At 35.5% G+C, this 13073-nt stretch overlaps 1 protein-coding gene across 4 annotated transcripts in view; it reads left to right on the forward strand.

The window, feature by feature from the left end:
- Positions 1-13073, forward strand: part of ZCWPW2 (zinc finger CW-type and PWWP domain containing 2) — a 191464-nt gene that overhangs the window by 95100 nt on the left and 83291 nt on the right. For 3 of the 4 annotated variants that reach the window (XM_037846234.1, XM_037846215.1, XM_037846223.1), the window contains exon 3: positions 42-201. The exons of the other annotated variant lie outside the window; for it this stretch is intronic. In XM_037846234.1, the coding sequence (XP_037702162.1) occupies positions 42-201 (160 nt within the window). The remainder of the gene's footprint in view (positions 1-41; positions 202-13073) is intronic. 4 annotated transcript variants of the gene reach the window in all.

The raw sequence follows: 13073 nt of genomic DNA on the forward strand, positions 1-13073 counted from the left end.
TTTTAAAACATCTAAATAATTGAAAAAATTTTTTTTGAAAGTTGGCCAGGAATACTGTGCCCTGATCCTTTTAAAGGGAAATATGTGACCTATGACCTGGATGGAAATGTTGAAGAGTATCACATAGAATTCCTGGGTGATCCCCATTCAAGATCATGGATAAATGCAACATTTGTTGGACATTATAGTATCACATTAAAGGTAGGTAGCGTAACATCTGAACTTATTCTTCTTGCACTTGTTCAGATCCCTAAAGATCAACAATTATTTACTTTTAGATTTATGTGAATAAAATAATGTATACTATTTGTTTAAATTCAAATATTTGTCTTTTTAAACCATTTTATTCCATAGGATGTATGGCTATAAAAATAGCTGTGGGAGTTTTAAATGTTATTTTTCCAATGCTGTTAAGTCTAAATCAACTGAAGATTTTACATAATTGCCTTTTGAAATAATTTTAAGAGTATCATTTGGTAATTTTTAAATTCTCTTGAGAAGACTGCAAGTTGTAGCCCTACCTCACAGGGAAATTTAATTATGGAATGCAACCAGCTTTACAGATTTCAAACAGAATATTTCATTATACCAGCTCCTTCAGTATCTTTTTGACTCCTTTTAAACTTTAAATACCACACTACAATTAATGAGTAGACTACATTCTCAGGTTGATGAGATTAGGTGAACTGGACCTATTTCCAAGTGTTTGGTTTAATCAGTATAAATCAATTCAATTAACTGTGTCTATATTTTAATATTGAAATTATTCATCTAAAAACCATGCTTTCATTGGAAAACTGATAAAAACTAAATGTCAGAAATGTGGATACTTTTGACTTTATTTGGTTGGTTTCTATTTCATAGTGAGAAGTATGCATATTCAAATATACGTATACATGTATGTATATTCAAAACATGCATTTTAATGCACAGTATAATTAAACCTGTGGAAATTTGCATTATTTTGAAAATGAGATTTTAACCAAATCTTTGGCTGAGTGTCTTTGTTTAATTTAATTTGAAAGCAGCTGGAAAGGGAGTCTGTTTAGGAAAAATATTCAAGTATGGAATAACACCACATACCTTCATTTCAGGGTAGCTGTGAGCCAATCATGTTAATGTGAGCACCCTCTCTGCTCTAGTATTTTGGATGTGTTCCTAGGCACTTCTGCTGACAACCTTAAATGATAGGAAACAGTATCTCTCCCTCTTGTGTCCCTTCTCCCCAATCCCTTTCCAAAGGAAGGGGAAACCTTCTAGCTATTCATGAAGCTATTCATGCCAGTGGGGTAAAAAGCAGAGCATTTCTAACATATAAGATGCAAGTATAAGTACAGAAATCAAAGAGTACATTTAATTGTCTCTGCTGGTATCACTGTCAGGATTTGAGTTCTGTCGGGCTTAACTCAGGTAGTCTGATTCCAGTGAGCATCCTATTAATCCCTGGGATAAGGAAACAATTTGATTCAGAACAAAGCCAAACTCAGGAATCAGGAGGCCACAAGTATTGTTCTTTTAAATTTTTTTAACTAGATAAATTGTATTTTACAGACAAAAAACATGAAAATGCAGTGTTCACATATACACCCCTATTTTTTGAAACTTTGCATTAGTGTGGGACCTTTGATACAATAGATGAAAAAATATCAAAATTGTGCTATTAACTATAGTCCATAGTTTACCTTGGGTGCATTTTTTTTTTTCCAAAACACCACCCTATTATTAAATCTTCTATTAGTGTGGTACATTTGTTATAATTAGTGAAATAACATTTTTTTACTTTTACTATTAACTGTAGTCTGTCATTTACCATAGGGTTCACTATATTATACAGTCCTATGTTTTATCTTTTAATTTTTATTCTAGTAACATATATATGACCTAAAATTTCCCATTTTAACCACATTCACATATATAATTAACTTACGATAATGAGCTACCATCACCACCATCCATTTCCAAAACTTTACAATAAAACTAAATAGAAATTCTGTACAAATTAAGCATTAACTCTCGATTCTGTACCCTCATCCCAATCCCTAGTAACCTACCTTCCAGATTCTAACTGAGTTGCTTATTATAATTATTTCGTATCAGTGAGATCATATAATATGTGTACTTTTGTGTCTGACTTATTTCACTCAGCGTAATGTCCTCAAGTTTTATCCAAATTGTTGCATTTATCAAGACTTCATTCCTTTTCATGGCTGAATAATATTCCATTGTATGTATATACCACATTTCATTTATCCATTCATCACTTGCTGTATATATTTGGGTTGCTTCCAGCTTTTGTCAATTGTGAATAATGTCACTATGAACATCAGAATGCAAACATCTGTTTAAGTCTATGCTTTGAATACTTTTGGATATATACCTAGTAGAGAGATTGCCAGGTCATATGGTAATTGTGTATTTAGCTTTCTGAGGAACTGCTAAACTGTCTTTCACAGTGGCTGCACCATCTTACATTCTCACCAGCAAGGAATGAGTGTTCCTATTTCTCTACATCCTCTCCAACACTTGTAATTTTCTGTTTTTTTTTTTAATAGTAGCCATTCTATTTGGTGTGAAATGGTATCTTATAGTGGTTTTGATTAGCATTTCCCTAAGCTAGTGATGTTGAATATCCTTTTTTGTACTTTTTGGCCGTTTGTATATATTCTTTGGAGAATGTCTATTCAGATCTTTTGCCCATTTTTTAATTGGGTTGTTTGGCTTTTTATTTTTGAATTGTAGGATTTCTTTATATATTCTGGATATCAAACCCTTATTGGATATGTGGTTTCCAAATATTTTCTCCCATTGAATAGGTTCTCTTTTCACTTTCATGATAAAGTACTTTGATGCACAAAAGTTTTTTGATTTTGGTAAGACCTCATTTAACTATTTTTCTTTTGTTGCTTGTGCTTGGGTGTAAAATCTAAGAAACCACTGCCTAACACTAAGATCCTGAAGATGCTTCCCTACATTTGCTTTGAGGAGTTTTATAGTGCTGGTTCTTATATTTAGGTCTTTGACCCATTTTTGAGTTAATTTTTTTTATAAACAGTGAGATAGGGGTCCTCTTTCATTCTTTTGCATCTAGATATCCAGTTCTCCCAGCCCCATTTGTTGAAGAGACTATTGTTTTCAGTTGAGTGGACTTGACAACCTTGTCAAAAATTAATTGACCTTAGATGTGAGGGTCTATTTCTGAACTCTCAATTAGATTCCATTTGTTGATAATATGTATCCTTGTGCCAGTACCAGGCTGTTTTGACACTGTAGCTTTGTAATATGCTAAAGTCAGGAAGCATGAGTCTTGCAACTTCATTCTTCATTTTCAAGATGTGTTTGGCTGTTTGGGGCCCCTTACTCTTCCAAATAAATTTAATAATTGGTGTTTCCATTTCTGTGAAGTATGCTATTGGAATTTTGATTGGGACTGCATTGAATCTATTAATCAGTTCTGGTAGAATTGTCATCTTAATGATGTTTAGTCTTCCAATTTATGAACACAGAATGCCTTCCATTTATTTAAGTCATCTTTGATTTCTTTTAGCAAAGCTTTGTAGTTTTCTATGTACAAGTCCTTTACATTCTTGGTTAAATTTATTCCTAGATATTTTATTCTTTTAGTTGCTTTTCTAAATGGATTTTCTTTCCTGATTTTCTCCTCAGATTTCTCATTACTAGTATATAGAAACACTACTGATTTTTGTTTGTTGATCTTGTATCCTGCCACTTTGCTGAACTCTTTTATTAGCTCTAGTAGCTTTGTGGAGATTTTATGGGACTTTCTTTATATAGGATCATTTCATCTGCAAACAGGGAAAGTTCTACTTCTTTCTTTTAAATTTGGATGCCTTTTATCTCTTTTTCTTGCTTAATTGCTCTGGCTAGACCTTCCAGTACAATGTTGAATAACACTGGTGACAGTGGGCACGTTTGTCTTGTTCCAGATATTAAAGGGGAAGCTTTCAGTCTTTTACCATTGAGTAAGATGTTAGCTGTGGGTTTTTCATATATGCTTTTTATCATGTTGAGGAAGTTTCCTTCTATTCCTATCTTTCAAAGTGTTTTTGTCAAGAAAGGATGCTGGGTTTTGTCAAATGCCTTTTCTGTGTCAATCAAGATGATCATGTGGTTTTTCCCTTTTGATTTGTTAATGTGGAGTATTACATTAATTGATTTTCTAGTGTCGAACCATTTTTCATATCTGAAATAAAGCTCACTTGATCATGGTGTATAATTCTTTAATGTGCTATTGGATTCAGTTTGCAAGTATTTTGTTGAGGATTTTTGCATATATGTTCATAAGAAAAATTGGTCTGTAATTTTCTTTTCTTGTAGTATCTTTTTCTGGCTTTGGCATTAGGGTGATGTTTGCTTCATAGAATAAGTTAGGTAGTTGTTCCGGTTTGCCAAAGCTGCCAGAATGCAAAATACCAGAAATGGATTGGCTTTTACAATGGAGGTTTGTTAGTTCACAACTTTACAGTTCTAAGGCCATGACAATGTCCAAATTAAGGTATCAAGATGTAGATACCTTCTCTGAAGAAAAGGCCAATGACATGTGAAACACCTCTCTCAGCTGAGAAGGCATGTGGCTGGCATTTGCTGATCCTTTGCTCCTGGGATGGGTTGCTTTCAGCTTCTGATTCCAGTGGCTTTCTCCTTAATTATCTGTGGGTTCTCACTTAGCTTCCCCAGGACAAACTCTAGGCTTCATCTCTTAGCTTAGCATCTCCAAACGTCTGGGTCTATGTCAGCTCTCTTAAGGGCTTGAGTAAACTAATTAAGACCCACCTTGAATTGGTGGGGTCACATTTCCACAGAAATAATCTAAAAAAGGTCCCATCCTCAATTGGGTGGGTCACATATCCATGGAAACAACCTAATCAATAGGTCCCACTCATAATAAGTTCATACCCACAAGAGTGGATTAAAAGCACATACTGAGGTATGCAGCAGTTTCTAACCAGCACAGTTGTGTTCCCTCCTCTTCAGTATTTTGAAAGAGTTTGAGCATGATTGGTATTAACTCTTCTTGGAATGATTTGTGGAATTCACCTGTAAATTATCTAGTCCTGGGCTGCTCTTCTTTGTTGGGGGTTTTTTGATGACTGATTCAATCTCTTTACTTGTAATTTGTCTGGTAATGTATTTTATTTCTTCTAGTCAATGTAGGGTGTTCATGTGTTTCTAGGAATTTGTCCATTTCATCTACAAAGTCTAATTTGTTGGCATGCAGTTGTTCATAGTATCCTCTTTTGAACCTTTTTATTTTGTGGGGGTCAGTAGTAATGTTCTTCCTCTCATTTATGGTATTTATTTGCATATTCTGTGTTTTCAATCTAGCTAAGGGTTTGTCAATTTTATTGATCTTTCCAAAGACTCAACGTTTACATTTGCTAATGCTCTCTTTTTAATTTTCAATTTCATTTATTTCTGCTCTAATCTTTATTTCTTTCCTTCTGCTTGCATTGGGTTCTGTTTGCTGTTCTTTTTCTAGTTCCTCCAAGTGTGCAGTTAGGTCTTTGATTTTAACTCTTTCTTCTTTTTTAATGTAGGTGTTTAGGGCTATCAATTTCCCTCTCAGCACTGTCCTCACTGTATCCCATATGTGTTATTATTGTGTTCTTGTTTTCATTTGTCTCAAGCTATGTACTGATTTCTCCTGCAGTTTCTTATTTGACCCATTGATTGTTTTAAAATGTGCTCTTTAACGTCCATATATTTTTGGATTTTCCAGTTATTGATTTCCAACTTCATTCCATTATGGTTAGAGATGATGCTTGGTATAATTTCACTCTTTTAAAATGTATTGAGACTTGTTTTATGACCAAACATGTGTTCTGTAATGGAGAATGATCCATGTGCACTTGAGAAGAATGTATATCCTGCTGTTTTGGGGTGCAATGGTCTGCATATGTCTATTGGGTCTAGTTCATTTATCATACTATCTAAGTTCTCTTTTTCCTTATTGATTTTTCTCTCTAGATGTTCTATCTGTTGATGAGACTGGTGTATCAAATTCTCCAACTATCATTGTAGAGCTGTCTATTTCTCCCTTCAGTTTTGCCAGTGTTTGCCTCATGTATTTTGGGCACCATGACTAGGTACATAAATATTTATGATTTTTATTTCTTCTTGATGTATTGCTCCTTTTATTACTATATAATGTCCTTCTTAGTCTCTTATAACACTTTTATCTTATGCCTATTTTGTCTGATATCAGTGTAGCTTAGTGTAGCTATTTGAGATCTTGTTTTGGTTACTATATGCATGGAATATCTTTTTCCATTTTTTCACTTCCAGCGTATTTGTTTCTTTGGGTTTAAGATGAGTCTTTTGTAAACAACATATAGTTGGTCATGCTTTTTTATCCATTCTACCAATCTGTGTCTTTGGGGAATTTAATCCATTAACATTTTGTTAATGGATTAAACAAAATGCCAGTTAAAGCCAGTTTGTCCTTTGGTTTTTATGTGTCATATCTTTTTTTTTTTTCCCCTCTCTTTTCCTTTATTGCAGCCTCTTTTCTGAATAGCTTATCTTTTGCCATGTATCTGACTCATTCCTTTCTCATTTCTATTTCTATATATTTTAAAAATACACTTTGTGGTTATTCTGGGGTTTATATTACACAATTTATATCTATAATCTACAAATTTGAAAAGATAGCAACTTAGCTTCCATAGCATACACATTCTCTGTTTCCCTTCTTTATGTTGTTTTTGTCCCCTACTTTACCTCTTTATATTGTGCATTTCCATTATCAGGAGATATGCTTTTTTCTTGTTCAATTGTATTCTTATTCTTATATGAATTAAAGAATAGAGTTGTATATTGAGGAAACAGTATTGGGTTTTGCGTTTACCCTTTTAGTTACCCTTACTGATGATCTTCATTTCTTCACGCTACTACAAGCCACTCTCTCCTGTCTCTTCCTTTCAACCTGCATAATTCTCTTTAGTAATTCTTTTAGGGCAGGTCTTTTGTTGACAGACCCTCTCAGTTTCTGTTTATCTGTGAATATTTTAAACTCTCCCCCATTTTGAAAGACAGTTTTGCCTGGTAACGAATTTTTGGCTGGAAGTTTTTCTCTTTCAGTACCTTAAATATATCATACCACTGCCTTCTCCCCTTCATGGTTTCTGATGAGAAATTGGCACTTAGTCTTACTGAGGATCCGTTGTAGTGATGAATCACTTTTCTCTTGATGCTTTAAGAATTTTCTCTTTGGCATTTGACATTCTGATTCGTATGTGTCTTGGAGTAGGTATATTAGGATTTATTCTGTTTAGAGTACATTGTGCTTCTTGGATATGTATATTTATGTTTTAAGAGTTGGGAAATTTGGGGCTATTATTTCCTCAGAATTCTTTTTGCCCTTTTTCCTGTCTCTTCTCCTTCTGGGACACCTATGACACATATTTTTGCACTTCATGCTGTCCTTCAAATCCCTGAGACACTGCTCAATTTTTTCTATCCTTTTCCCTATCTGTTCTTCTGACTGTATTTCAGTTGTTCTGTCTTCTAGTTCACTGATTCTTTCTTCTGCCTGTTCAAATCTAGTTAATTATTTAACCTCTATTACTGTGCCTTTTATCCCCTTAATTTCTGTTATGTTTCTTTTTACACTTTCATATTCTCCTTTATTCTCACACATTGTCTTCTTAATATCCTTTAGCCCTAGATCTGTATTTTCCTTCATCTGCTTGCATTGATTTAGGAGATTTGTTTGACCGTCTTTGATCAGTTGTTCCAACTTCTGTACCTCCTCTGAGGTTTTAATTTGTTCTCTTGACTGAGCCATATCTTCCTGTTTCTTAGTATAGCTTTTTTTTTTTTTTCTCTGATTTCTAGGCATCTGATTATTTTTATGAGTTAACTCTGAAGTTCCATTTCTCCCTTTTGTCTAGGGTTTTATTGTTGATTGGCTTTGTGTTAAGGTTCTTCTTCAACACTTCTTCCAATTTATTCTAAGCTTTTAGAGTAGCCCATGTTTTATGTTCATATTTTCTCAGTTCTTCTTCATCTGATTCTTGTCCAGGATATATGGTACAATGTTTTAGGTTGCACTTTTTGTGCAGTTGTTTCACCTTCAGGAGAAAGCTTTCTTTCCTTTGTTCCTTCTCTGGTAATCTTGATCTTTTCTGGGTTTTTTTGTGTGCGTGCAGAATTTTCTCCCAAGCTCCTATGGTTTGATTAAATTCTTTCACTCACTCAGTGCCCCCTTTTCCTTACACTTTTCAATTCTGGGACTGTTCCTGTCTTATAGCAGTTCAATTTAAAACACCCTCCCCTCTTTTTTATTCTGTGGAGCTTTTCTACCTCCAGTTTCTTCCCTGTTAGTTTATCCCACCCCAGGGAGTCGGATTGAGTGAATCCCAAAAGGTGGGTCACTCCAGAAAAGTCCATTTTGCATTTATGTGGTCCAGCCAACAGAATTGGATTGAATGCATGCACCTCTTGCCAACAGTTCTGCTATGGTCTCCCCAACCCTACCCCAGGTGCCCTTTTGTATGCAGTACAATTTAGTGACTTGTGTTCTGCCCTGAGTCTCTGTAAACTTGGGTCCCTGGGCATGGATATGTGAGGGGTTCTAACTCACTGCTGTAAATGGCTCTATAGTCTGTATCCATGGCTGGAGGGACCCAGGCCATACTGCCTCTGCACGACTTCCATGTATGGGACTGTGTGAGGGGGAGGTATCCAGACTGGCAGGTCAGGATGGAAATTTCCTACCTGTTTTTGGAGATTAAATTTATTTTTATTCTATTCAGCATTTGTGGAGTCTTTCTCCAGTCCCTATCTTCCTCCAGTGTCCTAAGCAAATGAGATTTGTCCTTTTATTAATTGATTCTGAGGGAATACTTTTCCAAGGGATGTCTTTTGTTACCATGTGGTAATATCATCTCTCTCCTCACAAGTTTTTAACCTTCTGAAAACATTAAAGCAAACCTGGGAATCATTGCACAGTCATGAGATTTGGAATTCAAAGTTGCTTAAACAAGCAATTAATTCTTGTTTCCTCACCCCCATCCCAACTGGTCAGATAGTCTGGGTAGATAACTCCCCGTATACTCAAAGGCTCTGGAGGCAGGCTTTCTTCAGGACTGTCATTCAGTTCACGTATCTGTGCTCTGCTTCTGAGAATCCTCTGTCCTTTACACTTTACTTCATATCTATGTGTTTTTCTTTACTTGTTCTCTTGGAACCGATGTAATAGTAGTGCTTTCCTCTGTGTGTCTCTTCAATCAAGGCTGAAAATTCAGTTGTCTTTTACCTGAAGTTCAGCTGGCACATGCCAGACTATCCCACTGTGGCATTGTGTTCTGACACCCCACTCCTGGTTATCTGAGGATATCTATTTGCCTGGAAGAGAAGACTCACAGACGATTGAAGCCTGATTGCCACATTGTACTCAAGAAACAGAAAACAATGAGGCAGCTTCAGGAAATGCTGACAGTCAAGGTAGAAAAGTGATTTAAAGTTGACAAATATGAGAAATTGGTTGGAAATGAATAATTCCAAATTATATGTTACACAGTGATAGCTGAGACTCCCTGTGCCTTGGAGATGGAGTTAGTATTGTCTCCAACCTACAGCTCTATTGCCTCGAATTCCCAGAGACATAATATTTTATGATCCTTTTGCCCCCAAGCTCCCATATCATCAAATGCACCACACTGACCCAGATATTAAACTCCCACCTCCTCCCTCCAGAGAAAAGACCACTTACACAAAAAATAATATATGGTAGGCAATGGAGACTTTATCTTAAAGATCTTATAGAGGAGGTGGTGGAGGAGGGGTTGTATATTGCCAATTTATCCAATCACTTTTTCTAAAACAAGATGAATGATAGGCATTTATAGTTTCCCCCACTGGATTAAGCTTACAAAATTTTATTTCATACATTATTTCAAAATCATTTTTTCCTAATTCGTGTAAGCTTAGTTTAGTGAGTGTTCTAGTTTGCTAATGCTGCCAGAATGCAAAACACCAGAAATGGATTGGCTTTTGTAAAAGGGGGTTTATGTGTCCATCAATAAGGGGTACCTTCACTGGAGGATGGCCAGTGGTCTCCAGAAAATCTGTTAGCTGGAAAGGCTCGTGGCTGGCGTCTGCTCCAAAGTTCTGGTTTCAAAATGGCTTTCTCCCAGGATGTTCCTCTCTAGGCTGCAGTTCCTCAAAAATGTGACTATTAGTTGCTCTTGGGGTGTTTGTCCTCTCTTAGCTTCTCTGGAGCAAGAGTCTACTTTCACTGGCTGTCTTCAAACTGTCTCTCATCTGCAGCTACTCTCTCACTTCTGTGCATTCTTCAAAGTGTCCTCAGCTGTAGCAAGCTGGCTTCTTCTGTCAGAGCTTATATACTGCTCCAGTAATCAAGGCCCACTCTGAATGGGCGGGGCCATGCTTCCATGGAAATTATCTCATCAGTTATCACCTACAGTTGGGTGGGTCACTTCTCCATGGAAACACTCAAAGGATTCCAAAATCTAATCAACACTAATATATCTGCCACACAAGATTGCATCAAAGATAATGGCATTTTGGGGGACATAATACATTGAACTGGCACAATGAGTAATTAAATAATAGTTCAGAGATTTCACTGAATATGGACTCTCTCTGTATTTTGCAGTGTATTTCTTAAGGTTGGGAGGCAGGGGATAAGCTTTTCTAGAAAGACCTGCATTATGTGCATTGTGAGAAAATGAAACATTTTTTAGTTTTAGATTGTGAACATTTTAACTTTTCTCTTTCGGTTCAATCATGTTTGTATAGATTTTGTTGAATAATCAGTTCCCCTTGGTTGACATATTTATGGGTCCACTGAATTATTAATTTTATTGTTGAAAGCACAATAGTTCTCTATTCTTATCTCTTCATATAGATGATAGAAGTTTTCCCTAATAAACATCACTACTCATCAGTACTCTGGGATATACTTCAGAAAGAAGTTGAAGGCATTATTTAGATTGTGATTTATATTGGTTTATTCATACATTTTATTTTTTCATTTACTATAAAATCAGTAGATGTAAAGATAACTAAAATTCCCCATTTTTAAAAGAAATGTTGATTCTTTTTAAAGTATGTATTCAAAACACATATTACTCTGTAATTACTCACAGATGATAGACATGAACATATGCTAGATGGTTATTTTTTTTGTAAGAACTGCTACGTGGCGTGCAATTCTTTCACCATTAGTGCAAATGTTGTTTCTCCTGTATTTAGTTGGTATGTATTTGCAGAACCTTATTATTTAGAAGTTTATTTTTTAGTTTGATGGACTATATTATTTGGTTCAGTGATTCTTAAGCCTGGTTGTGCATTCAGAAATGTTTTTAAAAAAACAAACACCAATGCCTGGGTTCCACATTACTGGATCAATTGAATCAGAATCTTTTGGAGTGGGGCCTGGCATCAGCATTTTTTAGTTCCTCAGGTAAATCTAATGTTTTACCCAGGGTTAAGTACTACTGATTAAACTTTTCTTAATTGAGGTATCAGAGTTTTGTTGGTTTTATCCCTATTAGTGTAGTAACCTAACATAAGTAAGCCATGACTTTGGTAATAGCTTGCTATGTCCTTGTAGCTTTTATTCTGTCTACCTCTTTTGTTAGTCTTTCACTTTTATTTTCCTGAAAATTATGCTTACTGACATAGGCTTACAATTCTAACCCAAAAGTATCAGTGTAATTGAACATAGCTTTGAGGTCAATGGAAATCTTGTCATTCAACAATGTATATCCTTTGTAGATATTGCGGATAAAGCTGATCCAGAACTTGAACTTAATATTTATAGCATGTTTAAGTTGATCATCTCTCTTGTGGGTTATTTTGCCACTAGAAGTATATGCTAGTACTACAACCAGTCGTTGATTGGCCTACACTTCTCAAGTTCCTTGTATTGCTGAGGAAAAGTAAGTGGTTCACCCTGATGCTATCTATGATTCTTCTATGGTAAATTTTAGATTTTTGGTCTGTGGTATGAATGAATATTTTTGACTACACATTTTAGTAGTCCCCTTAGTAATGTATATAGCATATACCTGTTAGATATACAACCATTTCTTTGAGTATCAGATATCATTTGAGTATTTACCCATTGTCTTATATCAGTATTTTCCAAGAAGATGAAAGGGGAGCAATGCCATAATCACTAAACTTGAGCTCTGCAACTCCTATAATTCTGCTTCCTAATTGTAGTAGTCATTAATACTGTTCACCACCATTTTCCAGCTCTCTGTCTTCCTGGTACAAGGGAGAATTACATATTTGATCTCTTGTGGTGGGACAAGCTATACTTTGGCCAGTGAGTTGAGAGTGGAAGTGATGTGTCACTCTTTGCCTTACTACTTACCCACTAGTGCAACATCCTCCAGAGTTCTCTATCCCCAAGGCACAGTGACTGCTAATGTTTGAACTGTTGACTTGCTTCTCCCTCAGCTTGGGTCCTTGAGTGACTTCATTTAGTAAAGGTCCCCTGCCAACACATGACAAATAATGTAATGTGAGGGAGATATAAGCCTTTGTTATGTTAAGCCCCTGAGATTATTCTGACAGATACATTAATGATGGTACAGAGCATATAACAGTTCTCTGTAAACTATGTCCTTAGAAGAGCCATTCCTGAAATTTCACTCAGTTTTAGAAGTTGGTCAATTGACTGAGGTTATGTTACTGTAATTTCACGGGTATATAAATAGAAATAACACAACTTGTTATCCTATAGTAATTTTAAATAAATTGATTTCTCTTATGTATAATGGAAAACATGTGAATAGAAATTACCAACTGATGATTGATACATTGAATATAAATTTGGTCTAGTGTGTGCTCTCCATCAAATGGCTCCTATGTCAACATGCTCTATGATGGTTCCAATAACTAAAAGAGCCCATAGATATTTGTAGCAATCATATATTAAGTCCCTAACATAGGCCAGGGATTGGGGTAAGCCTCTGTCATATAATAGTTAAGTAATCCTTGCAGCAACCCCATGATGATAGGCAATCATCATTTGACATATGGAAAAACTGAGATTCAGGCTATGTGTCTAGCCCAAG

The sequence above is a fragment of the Choloepus didactylus genome, chromosome 1, assembly GCF_015220235.1.
Source record: "Choloepus didactylus isolate mChoDid1 chromosome 1, mChoDid1.pri, whole genome shotgun sequence".
In the NCBI taxonomy this organism is placed as follows: domain Eukaryota; kingdom Metazoa; phylum Chordata; class Mammalia; order Pilosa; family Megalonychidae; genus Choloepus; species Choloepus didactylus.